General features: G+C 51.8%; 2 protein-coding genes across 3 annotated transcripts; one reads left to right on the top strand and one right to left on the bottom strand.

Annotated features, from left to right (window-relative positions):
* Positions 1–8,550: 8,550 nt before the first annotated feature.
* On the bottom strand, positions 8,551–13,204 carry LOC130255171 (early activation antigen CD69-like). Of its 2 annotated transcripts, XM_056495576.1 has the most exons (6): positions 13,136–13,204; positions 11,888–12,390; positions 11,416–11,511; positions 11,135–11,313; positions 10,853–10,953; positions 8,551–10,763 (listed from the first exon to the last, which is right to left on the bottom strand). In XM_056495576.1, exons 2-6 carry the CDS (start codon positions 12,282–12,284, stop codon positions 10,649–10,651), a joined length of 888 nt encoding a protein of 295 aa, XP_056351551.1. In that variant the 5' UTR covers positions 12,285–12,390; positions 13,136–13,204; the 3' UTR covers positions 8,551–10,648. The 2 variants fall into 2 exon arrangements, with proteins under 2 accessions (XP_056351551.1, XP_056351550.1); XM_056495575.1 differs by lacking the exon at positions 13,136–13,204 and having other exon boundaries at positions 9,083–10,763; positions 11,888–12,603.
* Positions 13,205–19,477: 6,273 nt separating this feature from the next.
* Positions 19,478–21,829, top strand: LOC130255172 (early activation antigen CD69-like). Its single transcript, XM_056495577.1, has 5 exons — positions 19,478–19,865; positions 20,242–20,337; positions 20,440–20,618; positions 20,800–20,900; positions 20,990–21,829. Exons 1-5 carry the CDS (start codon positions 19,487–19,489, stop codon positions 21,102–21,104), a joined length of 870 nt encoding a protein of 289 aa, XP_056351552.1. The 5' UTR covers positions 19,478–19,486; the 3' UTR covers positions 21,105–21,829.
* Positions 21,830–26,036: the final 4,207 nt, after the last annotated feature.

The following is a 26,036-nucleotide window of genomic DNA, read 5'->3' as shown; positions in this document are numbered from 1 at the left end:
AGGGGGTCCCTGGCAGCCCGTACATCCTGAGAATCTTCCGTTCGCAATATCCCTATCTCTCTACATTTCCCCCCTCCCTCATGATTAGTAAAAAATCATATAAAGGTTACATAATGTAGACATTCTAAAATTTCATGGGTTAGTAAAGTTAGTATAAAATTGTAAATGTGTTAGTAACAGGCACACTTTAAAGCAGCTGTCGGCATTCGACGAGCATAATGTTAACTGTTTCTAAACGCCTTTTGACAAATAGCACCAATCTGTTCAATATGCAAGGCCCGAAGATTAGTGTTAGTAGGATTATAGTGACCGGGCCGATTAGGGTAGAAACCAGCCCTGTTTAGCTTCTCTGTCCATTTTTCTCAGGTTCAGTCGTTCCCTCAGCTCGGCCTTGGAGTTTCTAACGACTCCCGTGTGGTCTGCATAGAAGCAACATTCCTCCCTCAGGACGGCACATAGGCCCCCCTGCTGCATCAACAAAAGGTCTAGTCCTCGCCTGTTTTGGAGGACGACTTCTGAGAGTGAGGAAAGGGATTTTTCCAGGGATGAAATGGATTTCTCGATCCTCTGCAAGTCCTCGTCGACTGTCATTTACAGTTGGGTCAGTCCTTGATGCTGAGTTGCCAGGGCCGAGACACCTGTGGCAGCGCCGGTAGCTCCTAAGCCGAGGAGCATTGCGATGGTGATGCCCGTTATCACTTCCCGCTTGTGGAGCCGGTCGGGTTCCTCGAGCACGTGGTACACCTCGTCGTCCGGGCGGTACTGGACTCTGGGAACAATGAGAACTTGGACACAAAAGGTTAACACGCTTAGGAATGGGTTGGAGAGGGTGGGTTTGGTTAGGAGATTGGATGGGGAGGAGGTAGATATTAGCATTTGTGTTTTGTGCCTGGAGCTATGGTTAGCTGTGATTTCTTTTTTGAGTTTACACAGTGCAAGAGCATGCCATCACACTGGTTATTGCAGTGCGAACAGCTGCTTGAATGGGAGCAAGGTGTTCTTCTTTTGCTACATGTCTGATCATGGTTGCGATATTAGACCCAGGTGGCAGTGATCTTAAAATGTCTTTGGTGGCTGAATTGCATTGCTGGCGCAGGCAGTTTGCTAGCACAAGCCCTTTTGCTTCTGAGGGTAGGGCTGAGCAATTTAATGCTGCCTGGAGGCGGTCCACAAACTGAGTGAAGCTTTCACTCTCGCTCTGCTTGATAGTGGACCACGGTGATGGTCTGGCTATTGCTTTAGAGGCAGTACGGATGGCTTCTCGGGCAGCACGAGTGGTAGTCATAACCTCATGGGCTCGCAGGCCCTCTGCCTGTGCTTGTGGGGTAATTATAGCTGGATTTCTGCCCATTAGCCTCTGTATGCTGGAGCCATGCAAAGGATGGTTTTCCCCAGTTACTAGGGCTAGCTGCTTTGCACAATTGTCCTCCCATTCTTGTTTAAAAACGATCATCCCCGCCCCAAATTAAGATTAGTCTGCAAGTCTGTTTAATATCAAAGGGGAGCATATCATTGCCTCCAAAAATGCTATTAATAAGTGTAGAAACCATGGCAGAATTAAGCCCTTTGTTAGCAACCGCTTTCACGATAGCCTGCACATCCTTCGGGTTTACCGGGGAGCACGTTCTCTGGTTTCCGCCAGCACCGCCCACTCTGACCGGGAATACCAACTTGGCAGACGGAGCCCACTCTGCGCATGCTATTTTTATCTTACGCCAGTCTGTAAGGGGGGTTCGATTTGTGTCTGATGTCCCCCTAACCCATGCCGGAGGGTTGTGGTCAGTTGCCCTGTGAGCCGTGGCACCCTTTTTGTAAACCCCTCAGCCGGTATCCGATTCAGTGTCTGACCACCCCTCTGACCGGCTGTCCCAGCTCCGGTCAGAGTCAGAGCCGGAAGTCGACTGACTGGACGTTTCCGGGCTGCTCAGCCTTTTTCCCGGGCTCCGCCTCCGCCCCGTTCCCCGGGGGCCGTACCGTTCCCTCCCCCGGTGCTTCCCCTGCCTCCTGCTGGGGGAGGTCCTTGCCTTATAAGGATCTAATTTGCAAAGAGCTCTGTGGTTGGTCTGACGCTCGTTCCCGGGGGCCGCCCCTCTGCCCCGCTCCCCCGCGCTTGCGCCGTTCAGAACGCCCGTGGCTTCCCCGCCTCCCGCATCATTGCGCAATGCTCGACCACGCGGCTCGGTGCCATTTTCAAAACCGTATGGTGGGGGCTCGCTCTTTTCCACCGCCTGTATCTCCGATAAAATGGCTGCATTTCGCGCCTCGTCCGCTAATCCTTGCCACAATGCCCGCGCACTCCGTTCCCCCTCTCCCGGTGAAGGTGGGTCCCGATCCGGGGGCTGCAAGGGGGGGGTCCGGGGTTCCCGCGTCCACTCGCTCGCCCGATTCAAACCCCTCCGCGGTTTGTGTGGCCGCCCCAATCCCCAATTGTGGCGCGGCAGACAGACATGCTCGGGCAGCTTGCCAGGCTTGCTGTTCCTGCCGGGCGGTTTGCAGCGCCCGCATTACCTTTCCCCACGCTTTAAGCGCTTTTCCTGACCCTGAGGTCATGGTGTTTTCCGCCAAAGCTTTTGTGCATTTATCCCATATCTCCGGATGGAGAATGTCTACCGGGCCGTCTATAGCCCCAAGCTTAATAAGTCTCGGCACGGCAAGACAGAAATCCTTAAGCTTACAATTCAGGCCCCACTGCGCGTGGATCTCACTTACAACCTTCGCGATTTGTTCCATACTCCTCGCGGGTCCAGGGGCGTCCTCCTCGCCGTTCAAATCCAGCTGAACGGCCGCTGGCACTTGGTCAGGTGAACCCCAAGTCCCGGCGGTTCCCGATGGGTCCCGGGTTTCGGCACCAGATGCTGCCTGGCGACCTGGTCCAAGTCCAGCACGGTGGCCCTAACCCAGGATCACTCGGTCCATCAGCTCCAGGACACCAATGTGGTGGACAGCAGATGGCGTTTATTGAGGGATTACAGGGGGTTTTAAGGACAGATGTCCTTGGGTCATTTCCTCTAGCTCACATCTGGCAAGGGGCGGCCTGGTACAGAGCTGAGGTCAGACCACAAGGGGGAGGGAAAGGGGGTCCTTGGTAGCCCGTACATCCTGAGAATCTTCCGGTCACAATATCCCTATCTCTCTACATTTGAACACAAGGGAGAATTGTTCCTAGCTTGATGGGCCCATGATGCCTCAGGTCATCAGAGCAGAGATGCTACCTATAAGTGGGCACGAGACCGAGGGGTGGATCTAACCTTGGACAGTATCTCTCAGGTTATCCACGACTGTGACACATGCGCTGCCATCAAGCAGGCCATGCGGGTAAAGCCCCTCTGGTATGAGGGGCAGTGGTCCAAGTACAAGTATGGAGAGGCCTGGCAGATTGACTACATCACACTGCCTCAGACCCGCCAGGGCAAGCGCTACATCCTGACCATGGTGGAAGCCACCACCGGGTGGTTGGAGACGTACCATGTGCCTCATGCCACTGCTTGGAACACCATCCTGGAAAAGGACTGGAAAAGCAAGTCCTGTGAAGACATGGCATCCTTGAGAGAATTGAGTCAGACCATGGGACTCATTTCAAGAATAACCTTATAAGCACCTGGGTTAGAGAACAGGCACTGAGTGGGTGTACCACATTCCTTACCATGACCTGCTGCAGGCAAAGTTGAATGGTGCAATGGTCTGCTTAAAACCACCTTAAAGGTACTTGGTGGGGAGACTTTCAAGAACTGAGAGATTGATCTATCAAAGGCCACATGTTCAGTGAACACCCGAGGTTCCACTAACCGAGCAGGCCCTGCCTAATCTGAGCCCTTGGGAACACCAGATGGAGATAAGGTTCCAGTGGTACACATGGAAGGTATGCTAGGAAAAACTGTTTGGGTGAATTTTGCCTCCAGCAAAGACAAAGACAAAAAAAAAAAAAAAAAAAAAAAGGGCTAGTGTTTTTTACTACATTCATTGGGTTAAGCATCACACAAACAAACTTAGACATTTTGCAAGATTTGCAACATTTCTACTTGATTCTGGACCCCCCAGTTTAGGAAGGACATTGAGTGCATTGCAAAGCTCACTCCTTTGGATGGAGTGGAATGTTGAAAAAACAGTCTTTTAAATCAATGATGGCAAGGGACCAATCTCTTGGAATCATTGACACAGAGGGAAGTCCAGGTTGCAGGGATCCCATCTCCTCAATCACTTCATTGATCTTCCTCAGGTTGTAAACAATCTCCAGGAGTCAGAAGTCCAGGAGTCTGGTGAATTCCAGGGACTGTTGGTGGGCGTGCTGTGATTTTTTTGTAATTGCTCTTCTACTAATTTTTTAAGAAGCTTTAATTTTTTCTCTAAAATAGGCCATTGGTCAATCCAGACAGGGGTATCTGTTTTCCATATCAGCTTCAGAGTGGTGGGCATTGATGAAGTCCCCATCAAAGGCCCACTTCTAATTTGGTTCCCCACTGGGACAGAACATCTCTCCCCCAAACTGTGATGGGTCTCTGCACCACGACGGGATGAATGGCAGCTGTGTTCCTTCAGGACCTGTAATGGTAATCATGGATTCACGTTGCAAACACACAGTGACCCCACCAATTCCTGTGAGAGCACCCATAGGTGACACCAACTTCCAATCACTGGGCCCAGAGCTATGAGAGATCACAGTGACATCTGCACCTGTGTCTGGCATACCTTTGATGCAAATAGTTTTACCACAACGAGTCAGGCTGCAAGTCAGCTCTGCCAACAGATTCCCCCCCAAAAATATCAGATCTTGTGGTAGATTCCCAAACAACACCTGTTGGCACACAGCTTGCTTAGTTAAAGGTGGAGTCCCCAGGCAATTATCTTAACTGGTTGCTGTCACTGATAAATTAAAGGAGATAGCAATTGTTGGTTTTGGTTGAATTAAAAGAGGGACACTTTATCCAAGAGCTAAAATTACTAGCTCTTCATTAGAGTTTACTGAGACAACAGCTGGAAGAACTGAAAGCCCAAATATTTTGTTACTGTCCTTGCCTATAATAAAAAGTCTTGTCTCTGTTGTGGACTGCTGGTAACTCCTGTAGGACTACACTCATGAAAAGAGTTCTTTAAAAGGTAAATTAATTTGGAAGTTGACAGTTTGTACCCTATGGGTTCTCTATGCCTGCCCTCACACCATCCCTGAGCCCTCAACCCATTGGCCCTGATGCTCAGCTCTGCCCCCTTGTTCCCCATATTGAAACCTGGAGCCTGGATTGATTCCAGTCTTTGACCCTGGACCCTTTGCTTTTGTTTGGAATAAACCTGCCCTATGGAGCCCCATACAAAGACCCTTCTTGCCTCTCCTTTGTTCCTTGCCAGAGTTATCCAGAGCGTGTGTTTTCTTACCCCTGAGTGACCCTGTGCCACCAAAGTGACTCTTTCCTACTGGAGACACTTTCTGGGGGTTGTGGCATCTCACCATCACAGTGCCTGCAGCAACCATGTATGGCCAGGAAAGAAATGATAACCAGGGCTAGAGGGGCCCTGCCTCTAGCCAGGGAGAGGCACAGGAAAACTGGGTCTTTGGACAGTGTGGATCCAATGGTCTGGCACATGAGAGCCACAAAAACATGAGGCCTTAGCTGATACTGGTGCACAGGGTCAGCTAATGACACAGGGGCATGTGGGGCCAGAACCTGTTTCCATAGCCGAGGTGCTGGGGGGAATTGCAGGAAATTACTCTACTGGAGGCTGAGGTGAGCCTGACTGGGAAGGAGTGGCAGAAACATCCTATTGTGACTGGCCCAGGGGCTCCATGTATTCTAGGCATAGACTTCCTCTGGAATGGCTACTACAAAGACCCAAAGGGACTCAGGTGGGCTCTTGGAATAGCTGCTGTAGAGGCAGAGGGCATTAAGCAGTTGAACACCTTGCCTGGACTATCAGAAAACCCATCTGCAGTGGGACTCCTGAAGGTGACAGAGCAACAGGTGCCAATTTCCACCTTGCCAGGCACCGCCGGCAGTACCAGACAGATGGAGATGCTGTGATCCCCATCCACAAGATGATCTGTGAGCTGGAGAGCCAAGGGGTGCTCAGCAAAGCCCACTCACCCTTCAACAGCCCCATCTGGGCTGTGCACGAGTCTGGTGGAGAATGGAGACTGACTGTGGACTATCCTGCCGTGAATGAAGTGACTCCAGCGCTGAGCGCTGCCGTGCCGGACACGCTGGAACTCTGCACGAGCTGGAGTCCAAGGCAGCAAGGTGCCACCACTGACACTGCCAATGCATTTTTCTCCATTCCTCTGGCAGCACAGTGCAGGCCACACTGCCCCAAACCCACCAAGGCAAGCGCTACGTGCTGACCATGGTGGAAGCCACCACGGGATGGTTGGAGACCTTCCCTGTGCCTCACCCCTCTGCTCAGAACACCATCCTGGAACTGGAAAAGCAAGTGCTGTGGAGACATGGTACCCCTGAGAGAATCAAAGGAGAAAATGGGGCTCATTTCAAGAATAACCTTATAAACACCCTGTCTAGGGAACACAACACTGAGTGGATGTACCATATTCCCTGCCATGCACCAGAGGCTGGGGAAGTTGAACAGTGCAATGGTCTGGTTAAAACCACCTTGAGGGCCAAGCCTTTCCTACCCAGGTAAAATCTGAGATTTGGAACCTCAGAGCAGCCTTTTCCCACTGGATTCCAGAGGAAAACCAGACCCTTGTACATCATCCCTGGAGCTTCAGAGGAAACTGCACCTTCTCCAGGAGCACTGCTCCAGCTGAACCACATCTGCCACTGCAGGAGGATGCAGCCACCATTGAATGGGACTGTGCCAACACCCTGACTGACTGACGGGTGTCAGGTTGTGTTCTGACTCTGTCAGTGTTCTGCTTTTGTTCTTTGTAATACTGTATTTCTATTGTATTTTCTCTAGTAAAAAACTGTCATTCCTATTCTCATATCTTTGCCTGAGAGCCCCTTAATTTCATAATTATAATATTTTGGAGGGAGGGGGTTTGCATTTTCCATTTAAGAGAGTCTCTTGCCTTTTTTAGCAGTTACCTTTCTTTCAAAGCAAGAAAACTGCTGGGAAGTAACACACGGGGTAGCTCTTCTTTTAATTTTGAGAGTACTTGCAGTGAAGGAAGCCTGATGGAATTAATTGGGGCAAACAAGTGCGGTGTTTGTCCCCTTCAACAGATTTTTACTCGAGTATATTCTGAACTTAACTGGTTATTTTTCCCTTATTGTCTGTGTTTAAACTGAGCAGTCCCCATTCACCTGCAGTATTAAGGGTGTCAATTGAAAGAAACATGCCTTGGCCATTTTGTCAGGGATATCAATTGATTGGGAATCTCCATGTTCTTGCTTAAATAGAATAGGGAGTGCTCTGTATGATGCAATTTTATCTTTTTCAAATGAGAGCAAATTTTCTATTTTCATTATCTTTAAATTTAAATTGATAGGGAATCTCTGTTGTGCCTTATTTTTTAGGGTTTAAGTTGATAGAAACACCCCCTAATTCCATCATTTGAGAGATTTATATTGAGGGGAAAAGAAAAAGATGGCAAAAAAGGTGCAGCAAGCACAAAGACAGGGAAGAAGGGCAGCAAAAAATGTGGCAAAAAACGGCAGGAAAAAAATGGATGAAAAAGTGGGGGGAAGGGAGCAAACATTGGCAGAGGAAAAAGACGGTGAAAAAAGGGCAAGGAAAAAATGAAAAACTGAGGTGAAAAAACAGGAAAAGAAAGGCAGCAAAAAAGGTGGGGAAGAGTGAATAATGGAGATGGCATAATAGTGAAAAGCTGGCATTCAAGAAGCAGGAAAGCACTAGATACGTGAAAAGAAAAGGATGTGAAACATGAGTGGAAATAGAATAGGAAATATGAAGAAAAAAAAGACGAAACCCAGAGACACTCACAAACACATCAGGCCCACCCAACTCCCACAAATCCCACAGACCACTCCACATTCCCCCCAAGAGAGCCCCTCCAAATCCCACACACACCTGGGTCTGGGTTCTTACAGTAACACACGGGAACAGCTTCTGGAAACGGGATGGGAACAAGGGGCAGGTGTAGGAATGTGTGCCCGCTGTGCTGCCAGCCCAGGAATCAGCCTGTCTGGGGCCAGGCCATGGCAAAGTGTGTCCTTAACCACTGCCAGGGCTCTGGGCTCCAGCTGGAGCTGAGCAGCAAAGGGATTAGTGCAGGCAGGAGAACATCCCATGCTGTGTTACTCCTGTCAGGTGTGGATCTCTGCTGGGAATAGAGCCTCTCCTTCAGCCAACGCTCCCAGATGGAATTCACAAGGGTTCGAGGCTGGGAAGTGAAGAGCAAAGCTGCTGTGAAGGGAAAGCTCAGTTCCTTCAGAGAAATCACCTGGGGCACTGGAACACTGTCACAGGCAGGAATCAGAAAAGGAGAGATTTCCAGTAAAGGCTTTGTAGTTTGATGGGGAAAAGGAGTGCAGATAGCCAATGGCTGCAGGGATGGTAATCTAAATTAGTTCAGAGGAGATTTCCCTTTTTTCAGTTGATGAGGGTTATTAAACTCACCTGCAGTTATAAGGCCAAATAGTTACAGCTTTGGAATATATTGTAGTTTAATCCAGCTGTCCTCTATGGTGCATACTCACAGAACCCATATTGAACTATCACATGATGTATGAATTTGCTTCTGTCCCTATCCCAAACCTCATCCTTCATGGTTTTTCAGCTTCTTTTTAATATGCTAGTAAATCATCTGTGTCCCTCTGCAATGCTTCGATGGATAAAACCACTGAAGAACACTATCTAAAGCTGAGCATGGGGACCAGTGGGAAAGGATGTCCTATCAGCATTTTCTGTCCCAATGTGATAGTGTTCTCCCTGTGAGCAAGCTGGGAAATCTCTATCTCTACTCCTGGGATCTTTCTCATGTTTGTCACAGTAATGCCAAGCCCAGATTTTCCCATTGTGATCATGATTCTGGACATCTCTGACTGTACCCACTGGCCTTGAAACTAAATAACCACTGATGATTATTTAGAAAGCAAAAGACAAGTCACACCATTTCCAGGTTGCCAACTCGGCTGTCCCACTGTGCACCTCTTTCAGTGAAAGCAATCTGTGTCCATTCCTGGTGCATTCTTTGATTATTTTATCTTACACCATTTTGTCTATTTTATTCCTGCCACACTTCCCAGCCCTTCCCGTGCCTCTTTTTAACCAGCACCGCCACCCCCTGGTCTCTCATTGCAGCTCCTTCAGTCGTGGGGCAGCGACCACAGCTTGAGCAGCGCTTTGAGAACATTTCACACGTGTCTCTCCCTATTCTATTCCCGTCACTCCTCCCAGCCTTTCCCGCTGCTCTTTCAGCACCTCTGCTACCCTGATGGTCCCTTGGTGCAGCTCTTTTTGGTGATACTTTGGCAGCAGCCACAGCTGGTGCAGTAATTTCAGAGTATTTTATACCATTTTCTGAATTCCCTTCACATTTCCCAGCCTTTCCCGTGACTCTTTTTAACCAGCACCGCCGCTCCGTTGTGGCTCGGCACTGCTCCATTAGTGACAGCGGGCAGAGGAGACCCGGCAGTGCAGCTTTTGATTCTGTTTGTTTTATTCTCCCGATCCCATTGCAGCAGCAGCCCAGCTGTCCCTCGGTGCAGCTCTTGCAGTGACAAGGGGCCGTCTGGCCAGGCGGGCTGAGCCAGGGCAGGGCAGGGCAAGACACAGCGCAGCGCTGGCGGCGTCCGGCGGGGCTCGGAGTCTGCCGGCCTTGGCAGCTCAGGCACAGAAATCAATCCCAATTGTCGGCGATATCCAGCGCCTGCTGTTTCTCCCCTCTTTTCTTTGATGCATTTGACAGTTTTCCGTTTCCTCCCTCAGAGCTGGAAAGCAAAATGCCCGCCTGCCCCATGCCCATCCCCGCCCCTTTCCACCGCTCCAGCCTTGTCCCTCTTTCTCTCCCCTTTACTCTGCACCACTTTCTCCTCCTCCTCTCCCTGCCAGCTCCCAGCAGAGACATTTCACCCCCTGGCACCAGCTGCCTCCTCTCACTCCAGGCTCCTGCCCGTGAATCCAGACCCACCGTGGGACCGGGCAATGGTGGGATAGGAGTGAATTATTGCAGGGATGATTGGGGTGGGCTGGGCCTGGCCAGGTGCCCGGTGCCACCAAAACCTTCTCTGTCCCTCTCCTCCTCACCCTGGGCAGGCAATGGAACACATCAGGAAAGGCTCAAGGGACTTAATAAAGGCAAGGAGAGATCTCTCATCCATCATGGGAATAGAGGGCCAGGAAAGAGAAAAGTAATTATATTAATTATCAAGCAAATCAAAGCAAGGGAATGAGAATCTCTCAGCTGTTCTTCCTTTCCAAAGAGAGTCGAAAAGTCTCACCTCCAGGCCACTTACTGATGATTTCCAACAGCCCAGGGTGATTTGGATTTCCCATTCCAGCTCGTTGTGCAGTGAGGGCAATCCCCTCACTCCAGCTAGCACGGCTGGCAGGATGGATTGCAGAGACTTTTCCTTTGAACAGCCAGCCCAGCGCTGGCAGTGGGGATGAACAGGCACTGAGGTGACCCTGAGAGCAAGTGCAAGGCACAGGGTGCAGCTGAGAAAGGCCAGCCCTGAGCTGGGCTGAGAGGTGAAGCTGGGACTGCCCAGCGTGGAGAAGCTCCTTTCTCCAGCCCCTGTTACAGGGGAGCTCGGGGCTTGCTGCAGAGATACGGCTGCGGATTCGAGCAGATCACACTCCTGAATTTCTCCTCAGCCAGGTACACACACTCGGAATTGCCCAGGACAGGAACCCTGCAGGGAGGAGCAGAGGCAGCGCTGGTTCCCAGGGAACACGTTGTGCCCCTGTCCCCCCATGCCCCGCCCGGCTCCCCGGTACTCACGAGGAGCTGAAGCTGCTGCCGTCCCCCCACTGCAGGTGCTCGCCCCATCTGCGCAGCCCCACCCAGTAATCGCCGTTCCCGCCGAGGCGGAAGAGCAAATCCTGCCAAGGAGAGAGCAGTGGGAGCTGCCCCGGGCCCTCGGGGGGACACGGCCCCGGGGCTCCTTCCCTGCAAGGCCCCGGCACAGGGCTGCAGCCCCAGCCCCACCAGCACCCAGCCCGGCCCAGGAGCACCCCCAGGCTCCCCTCAGCCACCCCACAGCGCCCGCAGCCCCTCACTCACCATTGCCTCATCCTTGACAATGGCCAGGGAGGCCCCGAGCTCCGAGCACCGCTCTTGAGCCTCATCCCAGGTGCTGTAATCCCTTGAGAAGTAGTAGCAGAGTCCATTGTATCCAATCCAGCCATGGGGACAGCCCAGAACCACGGGAGTAGTCGCAGGTGGAACTGGAGTCTGTGTTGCTGCAGGGGGAAGAGGAGAAGGTGTGAGGATTGCCCTGTGCAGGGAGCAGGGACCCCGCTCTGCCCCGAGGGGCTGGGCCCAGGCTGCTGCCCCTCCCTTACCTGACTGCACAGCCAAGGCCACCGCCAACGCCAGCACCAGCACCAGGAGCAGGATCAGCACCAAGGAGAGCACGGGATGGCAGCTGAACCTCTTGCCTGGAGCAGGAAAGAGCTGCTGGCTGCCAGAAGCACAGCCGGCCCTCGAAGCTGCTGCCCCAATGGCCGGGGAGCACAGGAGGAGCTCTCAGCCTGTTTGCTCCTCCCTCAGCTGGCAGCCAGAGAGCCAAGAGCCTGGCCACAGGCAGGGACACAGCTGTGGGGACAGCCAGGGACAGCGGGCTGGGGACAGGCTGCAGCAGGAGAGCTGCACAGCCTTGGGGGCAGCTGCGGCTGCCGCTTCCAGCCACTGCTGGGGCCGAGCGCAGCACGAGGCCTCTTCCACACATCGGGAAACAGCCACACACCTGCCAGCCCTGTCCTTGCCAGTGACACTGGCCCTCCCTAGAGGCCACAGGCGTGGCCCTGCACTCACCCGGCAATCTTCTGTGCCCATGGCCGGTTGCTGATGTGCCCTGGGGATCCAGGGGCTCCCTCACTCTGCCATCGCTGCTGCAGATTCCATTCTCCACATCTTCATTTGCTGCTCGCTCACGAGTGGTATCCTTCTTCTTATGACAAGTGGCTTCTTGTGCCCCTGGCAAGTGTGCCAGCCCGGCTGCCTGTCCCTCTTGGAGTATCGGGAGATACTTTGGATGCCTAATAATGGAGCGTTTAGTATGAATGGATATTTCATTCTCCTCCAGTTCATAGTCGGAATCACTGTGCTCGGAACCTAGCTTCCGACGCGTTCCGACTTCAGGAAAATCGTTTCCGAGACCGGCCTCAAGAACAGTTGTACCCCCAGGAGGATGGCCCATTGAAAGGGACATGATGACAGGTCCCGGCCGGTCCCGGCCCTGCGGGACACCGAGGCTCAGGAAGGCGCTGCCAGCTCAGTCCCGCGCTGTCCCCGCTGCCCGGACGCTGCGGCAGCACCTGCGGAGACAAGCGCAGCCTGCGGGAGCTCTCCGGTGCCCGCAGCCCCGGCCCCTCGGGCTCTGCAGCCGCTGCAGCCCAGCTCCGTGCCGGGACAGGCGCTGACAACGCCTGCGAGCTGCCGCCTGCGGGGACAGGACAGCTGCGCCTCGGAGTCCGCCTGCCCGGGAGGAAGAACCAGCAGCCCCGGGCTGCTCAGCATTGTCCCCGCATTCCCTGCCCCGCTGCTCGCAGCCCGGGCACACCGAGCGCTGCCACAGCCGCTTTGGGTCCCTGCCTGGGAACGGGAAGCGGCTCCTGGCCGAGAAGGCGGCGCCAAGGAGCCTCCAGAGCCTGAAGCAGGCAGGATGCGGCGCTTTGTGCCTCCACTCGGCGCCTGCAGCGCTCTGGGCTCTGAGGCTCGTTCAAGTTCATGCCGTGCCAGCCCTGAGCCGGGCAGGGACACCTCCCGCCTGAGCAGCGGCGCCGAGCCCGGGGCGCCACGGCCGAACCTGTGGCGGGCACGGAGCAGCCACCTCCGGGCTACCGAGAGCCACCGGGATGAGCCATCGCTGCTGCGGCACCGGCTCGTCCCCAGCGATCCGCGGCTAGGAGGAGACCGCGGGCAGCCGCTCCCTGCCCAGCTCAGGCCAGGGGCACACGGGGGAAGCGGCGCAAGGAACTCGCCAGAACCGGCCCGTTCCCCTCAGCGCGGCCCCTCCGGCCGCAGCGAGCCCGGGCTGGGCACAACCGAGCGGGGTCGTACCTGTGCTGGAGCCGCTCCCAGCTCCGGGACCGCTGCACGGACCGGCACCAACGCTCCCGTCCCGGCCAGACCCAGCGGGCGTTGCCGCCTCTCTTTATAGCCGAGGTTGGGGGCGGAGCGGCTTTTGGCTCTTCTGAGCGTTCTGCTTGCGGGGCTGGGTGGGAGGCGGAGCGGGGCGGCACAGAGCAGCCTTCTGGCCGGAGGAAAGCACCTAGTAATAATGTCAACAAATCCCTTGAACTGGAGTTCAGCGAATTGCGAGACACTATTCTTTTGATATACGGTGTGGTATGTGAAGTTTGCATCAACTAAGTGCTGTTAAAATCTGTTCCTCGACTACAAGATGAAGTTATTTTATTGTAGAGATAAGATGGAACCAATTACATCAGTCATTTAGTACTTTCTTTTTCAATTGTATTTGCTTTGATGTCTTCTATGCATAAATGTTTAAGAAAATATTATCCCAATTCCTTAAGACACTTGTTACTGATGTATTAATGTCCTGGTTTAGGGCAAATTTGGGAAAAAACCTCCAAGTGCCGACCCCCCCTTCCCCCCCCCCCCCCCCACTAGGAAGGAAATCCAAGCAGCCCCTCCCTCAAATGGTTCAAGAAGAAATTTCGTCCGTGAAGTGGAAAAAATTTGTTTATTCAACAGGCAAAGCACTGCCCAGCACAAATAAATGAACAATACCCAACAGCAAAACGTCTCGCTGCTCTGAAGAGATGACAAATTCAGAAAGTCTCTCTCCTATCAGTGGCAGCTCGGCTCAGTCTGTTCTCAGTCCCTCCAGCTCTGGAAAATGCCACTGCCCAGGCCAGGCCCTGCTGGCCACAGCTCCAAGCTCCCAGTGCTTCCCTGGGTCCCCAGTGCAGAGCAGGTTCAAATAATTCCCGGAAAAAAATGGGAAAAAAAAAATTTCCAGGGAACTTCTCTGCTTTAGTTAGTCAAAAAACTTATCAAAAGCAAAGGACAGCTCTATCCTGTCCACCACAGTGACACAGTCCAGGAGAGGAAGCAATGAAACTCCTGTCTCTAGGTTTTGAAAACAACCCCCTCAGACATTCCACTGCTTCTCCTTCTCCCCTCTTCACTCTCAAATCCAGCCTTAAAGGTACAAAACTTATTTCTGGGCTAAAGAGACCAATGGGGATACAATTCAACAGCACAAAGTCACCCCAGCACAGCACTGTAAGCTTCAGTCTCACCTGCATTGCTGTGCAAAAAGCACAGCCACCAGCTGGCTCTACAGCACCTAAAGCCTTTCTCACAGCGTTCTTGACATCTCCTAAGGCAGCTCTGGGCAGCACAGCCTGATCCTGGCACTTGTCACACGGTGAATCCCAGAGAACTGAGCAACTGTGAGCTGAGCATTGGCACTGCCAGCACAACTTTCTCTGGGTCTGTAGAGAGGCTTTCTCCACTCCAAGTCCCACAATGTTTAAAATCAGGGAAGCCACATTACAACAATCTGCAGGAGTGAGATCATAGGAATTAAAAATACTTTTTATCGTGTTCTTAATATAAAGAGAATCCAGGCCGTTCTCCTTTATAGCTTGTCTGAGTTCTTTGATGTCATGATGAGAGAGGGACTCCTACTGTGAATTACATTCATTTCTAGCATATCTTACAGGCATAGCAAGAAATTGCCTCTTTAAGGAATCAAAATCCTTATCTGGATCAGGATTCTGTCTAACTCCTCACCAATTAGGTAAACATAGTGGAGTATTGTCACTTTGGCTTTTAGAATGAGTTTTAGGCAAGGCAGCATTTCCGTTTCCTCTCACTCCCGGATCTACTGTTTGAACAATGATCCCAGACTGTGTCCCAAGTCTGGCACTGTCTGGCACACGTGGTGCTGCTCTGAAATTCTGCTCCTGAAATGTTTACCTGCAGAGATCTGGACATTCTCCCTTGTATCTGGCAAGGAGCAATCAGTGTTGGATTTTTAATATTGACGCCTCATTATACCAAGAAGAAAGTTTATGCATCTTTGTGAAACACAGATGAAAAGCCAAAAAAAGCCCGGAAAAACTCTCCTTTATTTCCAGCCTCTCAGAAGAGAACTCGCCTGGCTGGGGCTGGGGCAGTCCTGCTGGCCATGGCCCCGGGCCAGGGAGGAGGAGGCTGAGCCGAGCTTTTCTCCTGAATGGAATGTACGCAGGAAGTTAATCACCACTTTCTGCCAGAACCCTTACAATTCTAGCCCAGCCAAACATGTCCTTAAAAAACTCTGTATCTTAAAATAACTCCCAGCCTCAGCCTGGAAGAGATCTAGAACTGAATCTTCTGCTGCCTCTGGAAAATATTCCCATTTTCAATGAGGAGAATAAAACTTTGCAGATACTTTGTTCTCACTACTAAGTGAAAAAAAGAAAACCAAGACAATGATATGCACAAATCTAGTAAATCAACACCAAAGTTAAAGAAACAAAAAAAAAAGTCCCAAATAAGGAAAAGAGGAAAGTCATAACCTGAAATTTCTCTTTTTATGTATTACAGGAAAAAATCCTCTTGCTTCCCCATAACACATAACAATATATGGAGTGAATATAACTGTTCTAACTTTAAATACAAGCAAAGGCATTAGTATTAAAGAGAGTAGATATTAAAATTGCTGTAATCCCCTAAATTTAAATAGTAAGAAAATCCCTACTGTTTTCCAGGGATGAAGAAGAAAAAAAACCTCCTCTATTCTCAAAAATAAAGGAAGCTTTTGTTTAAACTGTTGTAATCCTTAACGCCTGCCTCATAGGGTAAGAAAGTCCTCAGTAATAATTAAAGAAAAAAATATTAATACGAACAAAATATTTTTGCAGAATGATCAGATTTGCATTCTCCCATACAGTTAATCACTGTGACATCACAGCCATGAAAAAATTGTTTCTTGTAAAAAATCTCCATTAATTAAAAAAAAAATCCAACTCTCAAATAAACCCAACTTTCAAATAAATTAGTAAAAAATATATTTTAACGACAGTAAACTAGCAGATTTGTTTTGTACGTTTTCAGTGTGAAATAGAAGATGTGTGAAGGAAGAAGGAAAGTGGTCTAAAGTGGGGGTTTTTCTTATAGTTTCTAGTAATAAAATTTTTCTCAGTAGCATTTAAAGTTCAGTCTGTTTTTGCTTTCTTCCTAATCCTATCTCACAAGAAAATTTCAAATTAGTAAACCAAAACCACTACATTAATTAGTATTTCTGCCCAGTTTAGATCTAAAACCAAAACAGGAATAGGCTGAAACAATTAGAGGAAGTGACACAGGAGGAGAGACACTGAGCTGAGGGAGAAAAGGAGCGGGGTGCTCAGTTTGAATTACGCAATCATTCTGGGATGGGGAGAGTTTTGGGGATTTATTTTGGGGTACAAGGGGAAAGCACAGGTGGGGTCGGCTGTTGAAAATGCTCATGATCATTGGACAAGCAGCAATAATTATAACCACGCTCTGATCCCGTCCAAAAGTGAATGGATTATAAAGTTTCCAGTGGACAACATCCCAAAAAGAGAATGTGGAGACAGAGTTAAGGTCTGTGCTCGAATAGTTCATTTTGACTGACCCACGTTAAAAGGTCTTTCAATTCATCATCCTGAATATTAATATGAGGTTCAGCAGTAATCATTGTCTTTAGTCAGTGATAAATGTCCCATTTCTTAACAGACAAATCTTGTCCCGTGATTTCTGTTCCCCAGAGCTCACCTTGATTCTCCACAAGGCTCCTTCCTCAGCTCCATCCGAGGGTGTCCAGCAGCCAGGAGGAGACGAGAACAGTATCCATTTACAATGCAAAAGGATTATTGCACGGATGTCCCTTTAAACTATCTGGGGATTCCAACAGTTCTTTCAGAATACAAAACAGGGCAGCACTCGGGGCACCATCACTGCTGGGTTTTTCTGGGATATTTTTTCTCTTACCTCATATCTACCTCTATCTATGTACACAAAAATAAACAAAAAAACAAAAAAAAAAAAAAAAAAAAAAAAAAAAAACCCAGGAGGCGAATGCTGGAGCAGCTGTCTCGAAGTTTTATTCCATCAGCCTCATTTTACAGAGCCAAGCAAGGGAGATGGAACAGCTCCAGCTGCCTGCACTGCAGACCAAGTTCTCTTTGTGACAAAGTATTTTAACAACTTTCTAGCCAATAGCATAATATTAAGAGCTGACAAGCATTTGCACAGCCAAGTAATAAAGCCACAGCTACATCTTGCTTTGAACAAAGCTTGCTTGTAATGGCTTCAAACAATGGATAAACCTTCACTATTAACCTTCCATATTTCTACTGTCTTGCTTAATATATTTTCCTGAGGCCTGTGTTTACACAGCTCTCAGCCCTATTGTTTCTTATCCTTGCATCTTCAGCATTCTTGCATTTCTCCATCCTGAAATTTACTTTCACTCAGCTTTCTGAGAATTCTACACCTTTCCTATTTCCCACAGTGCCCCGCAGGGTTTTGCCGTCGGTGGGAGCGCTGGAAGAGATGCTGGGAACACTGGGAGGGAACTGGGAGCACAGGGAATGCTATGAGGGAACCGGGAGGGCGAGTGGAAGCAGCGGCAGTGAGCAAGAAGGAGCGCTGGGAGGGGGATGAGGAGCACTGGGACGGTGCAGGGCTCGCAGTTCCTTGGCAGTGCTCTCCCCATCCGTGCCGGTGCTTGCCAGGCAGAGGGAAACTGCGAGGGGACTGGGAGGAAACTCCCCAGCACTCGGCAGCGTGCAGCAGCCCCGGCTGTGACCCGTGAGGAGGGAGAAGTGACACCAGTCACTCACCAGTGCGCCTCATCTAAACAAACAAACAAAAAAACAAAACAAAAAAAAAAAACCAAACCCAGCAAAAGAAACAAAAAACAAATCAGGATGATTACGATATGAAAAGTGATTTAGAATGAAGGAGAAAAACTTTTTTTTGGTAACTGTGTTAGAACTGGAGAGGGCTCCATCATCTATGATTTGAATGGTCTCAATTGAAGGAAAACACATCTTTGTCATGATTTTTGGTGTCTCACTAGGCGAGAAACCACGGTTTTCCATTAATTTCATGTTCAAATGCAAGGGGAAATGCCTTTATGGTGCTGTTCTATGAGTTTGAATTGAGGGAAAGCGCTCCATTTTACTGATCTTAATTATTAAAGCCGAGCAGACTCGGAGCACGGCCGGCTTTCCGGTCTCGTCCTGCAACTCTCCCTCGGAAAATCCTGGTCCCACAGCTGTGCATTGTTGGAAGCCATCCAAGCTGTATAATCAGCGTCCCCCTGAACTCCGCCAACAGACATTGGGCGCGTTCCGTAGTGGTTGTTTCGGGTAAAGAGCGACATCGCCCCGCCCCGCCTGCTCCATTCCCCTCGCTGACTGGTCAGAATACAAAAACCAGCTCCGCTTCTCTTTCGCAAATAATAGTGCCACGGCAGACACTACGGTCCACCTTTTGTGGGAGCGCTTCTCTATCGCTGCTTTCGCCCTCGAACGTGCAGGGGGTCCCGGAGCTGGGAGCGGCTCCAGCACAGGTACGACCCCGCTCGGTTGTGCCCAGCCCGGGCTCGCTGCGGCCGGAGGGGCCGCGCTGAGGGGAACGGGCCGGTTCTGGCGAGTTCCTTGCGCCGCTTCCCCCGTGTGCCCCTGGCCTGAGCTGGGCAGGGAGCGGCTGCCCGCGGTCTCCTCCTTGCCGCGGATCGCTGGGGACGAGCCGGTGCCGCAGCAGCGATGGCTCATCCCGGTGGCTCTCGGTAGCCCGGAGGTGGCTGCTCCGTGCCCGGCACAGGTTCGGCCGTGGCGCCCCGGGCTCGGCGCCGCTGCTCAGGCGGGAGGTGTCCCTGCCCGGCTCAGGGCTGGCACGGCATGAACTTGAACGAGCCTCAGAGCCCAAAGCGCTGCAGGCGCCGAGTGGAGGCACAAAGCGCCGCATCCTGCCTGCTTCGGGCTCTGGAGGCTCCTTGGCGCTGCCTTCTCGGCCAGGAGCCGCTTCCCATTGCCGGGCAGGGACCCAAAGCGGCTGTGGCAGCGCTCGGTGTGCCCGGGCTGCGAGCAGCGGGGCAGGGAATGCGGGGACAATGCTGAGCAGCCCGGGGCTGCTGGTTCTTCCTCCCGGGCAGGCGGACTCCGAGGCGCAGCTGTCCTGTCCCCGCAGGCGGCAGCTCGCAGGCGTTGTCAGCGCCTGTCCCGGCACGGAGCTGGGCTGCAGCGGCTGCAGAGCCCGAGGGGCCGGGGCTGCGGGCACCGGAGAGCTCCCGCAGGCTGCGCTTGTCTCCGCAGGTGCTGCCGCAGCGTCCGGGCAGCGGGGACAGCGCGGGACTGAGCTGGCAGCGCCTTCCTGAGCCTCGGTGTCCCGCAGGGCCGGGACCAGCCGGGACCTGTCATCATGTCCCTTTCAATGGGCCATCCCCGTGGGTGTACAGCTGTTCCCGAGGCCGATCTCCGAAAGGCTTTTTCGGCACTCCTGATGTGTCGGGAGCACGGGGCTGTTTGTTTCAAGCAGAGAGATGCCGGCTGTGAGCTGGAGCAGAGTGAATTCTGCTCCATCCATGGGCCTCTGAAGGAGCTCCTGCATCTCCAGGAGGAACGAGCAGCCGGGCTGACACACTTGCCTGGCACGCGAGAAACGACTCGTGAGCGTGCAGTGAGTGAAGATGTGGAGAATGGAATCTGCAGCAGCGATGGCAGCGTGAGGGAGCCCCTGGATCCCCAGGGCACATCAGCAACCGGCCATGGGCACAGAAGCATCCTCAGCAAATTGCCGGGTGAGTGCAGGGCCACGCCTGTGGCCTCTAGGGAGGGCCAGTGTCACTGGCAAGGACAGGGCTGGCAGGTGTGTGGCTGTTTCCCGATGTGTGGAAGAGGCCTCGTGCTGCGCTCGGCCCCAGCAGTGGCTGGAAGCGGCAGCCGCAGCTGCCCCCAAGGCTGTGCAGCTCTCCTGCTGCAGCCTGTCCCCAGCCCGCTGTCCCTGGCTGTCCCCACAGCTGTGTCCCTGCCTGTGTCCAGGCTCTTGGCTCTCTGGCTGCCAGCTGAGAGAGGAGCAAACAGGCTGAGAGCTCCTCCTGTGCTCCCCGGCCATTGGGGCAGCAGCTTCGAGGGCCGGCTGTGCTTCTGGCAGCCAGCAGCTCTTTCCTGCTCCAGGCGAGTGGTTCAGCTGCCATCCCGTGCTCCCCTTGGTGCTGATCCTGCTCCTGTTGCTGGTGCTGGCGTTGGCGGTGGCCTTGGCTGTGCAGTCAGGTAAGGGAGGGGCAGCAGCCTGGGCCCAGCCCCTCGGGGCAGAGCGGGGTCCCTGCTCCCTGCACAGGGCAATCCTCACACCTTCTCCTCTTCCCCCTGCAGCACCACAGGCTCCAGTTCCACCTGCGACTACTCCCGTGGTTCTGGGCTGTCCCCATGGCTGGGTTGGATACATTGGAGTCTGCTACTACTTCTCAAGGGATTACAGAACCTGGGATGAGGGTCAGGAGCGGTGCTCGGAGCTCGGGGCCTCCCTGGCCATTGTCAAGGATGAGGCAATGGTGAGTGAGGGGCTGCGGGCGCTGTGGGGTGGCTGAGGGGAGCCTGGGGGTGCTCCTGGGCCGGGCTGGGTGCTGGTGGGGCTGGGGCTGCAGCCCTGTGCCGGGGCCTTGCAGGGAAGGAGCCCCGGGGCCGTGTCCCCCCAAGGGCCCGGGGCAGCTCCCACTGCTCTCTCCTTGGCAGGATTTGCTCTTCCGCCTCGGCGGGAACGGCGATTACTGGGTGGGGCTGCGCAGATGGGGCGAGCACCTGCAGTGGGGGGACGGCAGCAGCTTCAGCTCCTCGTGAGTACCGGGGAGCCGGGCAGGGCATGGGGGGACAGGGGCACAACGTGTTCCCTGGGAACCAGCGCTGCCTCTGCTCCTCCCTGCAGGGTTCCTGTCCTGGGCAATTCCGAGTGTGTGTACCTGGCTGAGGAGAAATTCAGGAGTGTGATCTGCTCGAATCCGCAGCCGTATCTCTGCAGCAAGCCCCGAGCTCCCCTGTAACAGGGGCTGGAGAAAGGAGCTTCTCCACGCTGGGCAGTCCCAGCTTCACCTCTCAGCCCAGCTCAGGGCTGTCCTTTCTCAGCTGCACCCTGTGCCTTGCACTTGCTCTCAGGGTCACCTCAGTGCCTGTTCATCCCCCTGCCAGCGCTGGGCTGGCTGTTCAAAGGAAAAGTCTCTGCAATCCATCCTGCCAGCCGTGCTAGCTGGAGTGAGGGGATTGCCCTCACTGCACTACAAGCTCAATTTGAAAAATGGTCTCTCTCTCTGCCTGTGTCTCTGTCTGTCTATCTCTCTGTCTGTCTTTTTGTCTGTTGTGAAGGATCTAACTGCTCTGCTGTGGGAGGAAAGCCAGGGTGGAGCAGGACAAGGAATACTCTCCCTGAGGGGGAAGCAGACACACGATGTGACTGTAACCCCCAACCCTTTGTGTTGCAGTGTGTGAAATAGAGAATTCTTCAGAGAGAGATCAGAGTGCAGGGATTCAATTAAAACCTTTGAACAGATTAATGTATATTAAGCCAGTCTTATATGAAACAGAGATGTAAGCTGCTATTTTAAGTATGCATATAATTTTATATTTATATTATTATTATTTGTATTATTATTATTATATATTAGGAAACTTTTTACTGCCTTAAGAATAAAAGACATAGAATTTAGTGTTAAAAAAAGTTTTAGCGAGAGCTCAGAAACAAAAATATGTCTCAAAAACTAGTCTCAGTGAGTGCTCAGAAAACATATTTTAGACATAATAAAATATAGTAAAAAATAATGCTACATTTTTCAGATAGGACAGATAAATTATATATGCAGTTTATATGTAAACAATTCTAATAAATAACTGGAATTCTGGTAGTTTTAAAAGGAATGTTTCCGATTCTTGCTTTTAACTCACTCGATAATTTGTAAATAAGAATCAATGCATTGGGGAGAGATTCTCTCTCTCTCTCCACCTTCTTTCTCCTCACCACCACCATCATCACCCAGAAGAAGACAGGAGCTGCGGCTGCAATTTCGTCCCTCCCAGGGCCTTGCACCACAGAACTGCTTCTGCTTCTAATGGGGGCTTTACTTCTATTTGGGACTCTATGCTGAAAGCTTTTGATACTGAATTGAATATTCAGGACTCTCTGTGCCTTTTGAGACTGATGTGCTTTTAAAATAAACAACTTTATAGCAACGAACAACTGCTGAGCTCTTTGGAAGATTCAAATCCTCAAACGACTCGACACCTCGAGCCTTTCCTGATGTGTTCTGTTTCCTGCCCAGGTTGTGGAGGAGAGGGACAGAGAAGGTTTTGCTGGCACCGGGCACCTGGCCAGGCCCAGCCCACCCCAATCATCCCTGCGATAATTCACTCCTATCCCACCATTGCCCGGTCCCACAGCGGGTCTGGATTCACGGGCAGGTGCCCGGAGTGAGAGGAGGCAGCTGGTGCCAGGGGGTGAAATGTCTCTGCTGGGAGCTGGCAGGGAGAGGAGGAGGAGAAAGTGGTGCAGAGTGAAGGGGAGAGAAAGAGGGACAAGGCTGGAGCGGTGGAAAGGGGCGGGGACGGGCGTGGGGCAGGCGGGCATTTTGCTTTCCAGCTCTGAGGGAGGAAACTGAAAACTGTGAAATGCATCCAGGAAAAGAGGGGAGAAACAGCAGGTGCTGGATATCTCCGACAATTGGGATTGATTTCTGTGCCTGAGCTGCCAAGGCCGGCAGACTCCGAGCCCCGCCGGACGCCGCCAGCGCTGCGCTGTGTCTTGCCCTGCCCTGCCCTGGCTCAGCCCGCCTGGCCAGACGGCCCCTTGTCACTGCAAGAGCTGCACCGAGGGACAGCTGGGCTGCTGCTGCAATGGGATCGGGAGAATAAAACAAACAGAATCAAAAGCTGCACTGCCGGGTCTCCTCTGCCCGCTGTCACTAATGGAGCAGTGCCGAGCCACAACGGAGCGGCGGTGCTGGTTAAAAAGAGTCACGGGAAAGGATGGGAAATGTGAAGGGAATGAAATTCCTCGGGAGAGTATAAAATGGTCTAATAACACTGCACCAGCAGTGGCTGCTGCCAAAGTATCACCAAAAAGAGGTGTACCAAGGGACCGTCAGTGCGGCAGAGATGCTGAAAGAGCAGCAGGAAAGACTGGGAGGAATGACGGGAATAGAATAGAGAGAGACACGTGTGAAATGTTCTCAAAGTGCTGCACCAGCTGTGGTCGCTGCCCCACGACTGAAGGAGCTGCAATGAGAGCCCAGGGGGTGGCGGGGCCGGGTAAAAAGTGGGACGGGAAGGGCTGGGAAGTGTGAAGGGAATAAAATAGAGAGAATGGTGTAAGATAAAATAATCAAAAACCCACACCAGGAATGGACACCGACTGCTGTCACTAAAAGGGATGCACGGAGGGACAGTCAGGTTGGCCGGTTTGTACACTCAGAGACGTCCAGAATCATCATTACAGTGGGAAAAACTGGGGATGGCATCAGGTGTGATGGACATGAGAACGATCACAAATTTCCCAGCTCCCTTACAGGGAGAGCAGTATCATCTAGGAACAGGAGCAAATTCACACATCATATGATAGTTAAGTATGGCTGCTGTGATTATGCAGCATGGACGATAGCTGCATTAAACAAGAATATATTCCAAAATTGTAACTATTTCACCCTTATAACTGCATGTAACTTTAATAACCCTCACCAATTCAAAAAAGGGAAATCTCCTCTGAACTAACTTAGATTACCATCCCTGCACCCATTGGCTATCTGCACTCCTTTTCCCCACCAATCCACAAAGCCTTTACTAGAGATCTCTCCCTTTCTGATTCCTATCTGTGCCAGTGTTCCAGTGCCCCAGGTGATTTCTCTGAAGGAACTGAGCTTTCCCTTCACAGCAGCTTTGCTCTTCACTTCCCAGCCTCGAACCCTTGTGAATTCCATCTGGGAGCGTTGGCTGAAGGAGAGGCTCTATTCCCAGCAGAGATCCACACCTGACAGGAGTAACACAGCATGGGATGTTCTCCTGCCTGCACTAATCCCTTTGCTCCTCAGCTCCAGCTGGAGCCCAGAGCCCTGGCAGTGGTTAAGGACACACTTTGCCATGGCCTGGCCCCAGACAGGCTGATTCCTGGGCTGGCAGCACAGTGGGCACACATTCCTACACCTGCCCCTTGTTTCCATCCCGTTTCCAGAAGCTGTTCCCGTGTGTTACTGTAAGAACCCAGACCCAGGTGTGTGTGGGATTTGGAGGGACTCTCTTGGGGGGAATGTGGGAGTGGTCTGTGGGATTTGGGTGGGGGGTTGAGGTGTGTGTGGGTGTCTCTGGGATTCCCATTTTTCCCTCTCATATGGGACTGAATGGCCCATTAACAGAAGATATCTCCCTGGAGCAAGGATGGGATGTGGAAGAGATAAAGAACACTTTCCCATCTGGTTTTTAACAGATGGTGATAGAATACACACTTTTAGTCACATCCTGTATTGCAACCCAAGACATTATCCACCCCTTGTTCTATCACCATCTGCATCATACCCAAATCAATATCCTCTTTAGACTCCACAGTGAAACCTTACACTCAGTTCTCACTTCAGATTAGGTTTCCCTGTGGTACACAATGGGTTTCTCCATCTCTCTGCATCACCCACCAAGTGGAACCAGGTCCCTGAGCAAAGACAATCCCACAGCTGGGTTTGTCTTTGCCTGACATGGGACTAATCCAAACAGTCTTTCCTAAAATGCCTTTCATGTGTACCACAGGGACTTTATCTCCATGCACTGTGTGCAAGGGCTCAGACTGGGCAGGAGCAGCTCCATGGATGGACCCTGGGGTATTGAGCATCCAGGTGGCCTTTGCTGAGTTCATTTCCCAATTCTTGAATGTCCCTCCACCAAGTGCCTCCAGGGCAGTCCTAAGTACTCTGTTGCACAGTTCAACTTTCCCTGCAGCTGGTGCAGGTTCATGGAGGGAGGTGCTCCATAGATGGGTTACTCTGTTGGGATTAAAGAATACTTAAATCAAGAGTTAGGAATTAGTAATCTGCCACTGTATCTTAAAGGGTACAGCGATGGGATAAGAAACATTGTTATTAGGGAAGAGGGAACAGGGAGGGTGTGTGACTGTGGGAGACAGGGTGAGGGGAAAACAGGGTGGGGCAGTGTCCTTGTTTGAAAAGACAAAGGTGTGCTCGGGAAGAGCAGGGCCTTCCCTTGAAATGGGGCTAATAAATCCGTCCCTCTGAATTAGTATAGTTTTAGAATTAAAGGGCTCTCAGGCAAAAATATGGGGATAGGAATAACAGTTCTTTACTATTATATATATTTATATATATAAAAATATAAAAAAAAGGCAAACGAAACACTATGAACAGCCATGAAATTAACAACAAACAGTTGTTAACAGGTATTTTGGTTGTGGGCACTTTCCCCTGAGGTGCAGTTGCCGTCCCAGCTGGCAGGGAGTGCCAGCAGCTCCCGGTGGCCAGGGGCAGATGTGCTGATCCCCCGTGGCTGCAGGGATGCTGGGGGTGATGGTGGCTGTGTCCCAGATGGGAAGGGTGGAGGAGAGACTCTGCTCACGGATCCTCAGAGTGCTGGGCCCGGTGCTCCAACAGGATGGTTGGAGCTGGCAGGCTGAAGCAGGAGAGTGTCCTGGCAGGGTGCAGGGCCCAGCACCAGAAGAGGCAGCCCCCAGTGTTGGGATGAGGGATTGAGGTTTTCCAGTGGCCTTCCTCCTCCCAGAGACAAAAACGAGTGAGTCCCAGCAACTCCCAACAGAAACTCTGAAGAAAGAAACAGGGAGTCTCCCCCTCCCCCTGTCACAAGCCATCAGTGCTACTTAGCATGTATATGGGAAAAAATCCAGAGACAGTGAGAAAAGGGAAAAGCAAATCCAACCCCCAATATTATCCACCCCGAATTTTTTCCCATACCAACATGCTACATCAAACTAAAAC

This window comes from Oenanthe melanoleuca, chromosome 6 (assembly GCF_029582105.1).
Source record: "Oenanthe melanoleuca isolate GR-GAL-2019-014 chromosome 6, OMel1.0, whole genome shotgun sequence".
Classification (NCBI taxonomy): domain Eukaryota; kingdom Metazoa; phylum Chordata; class Aves; order Passeriformes; family Muscicapidae; genus Oenanthe; species Oenanthe melanoleuca.
Note: the sequence above shows the minus strand (reverse complement) of the source record. Positions and strands in the feature narration are given on the sequence as shown.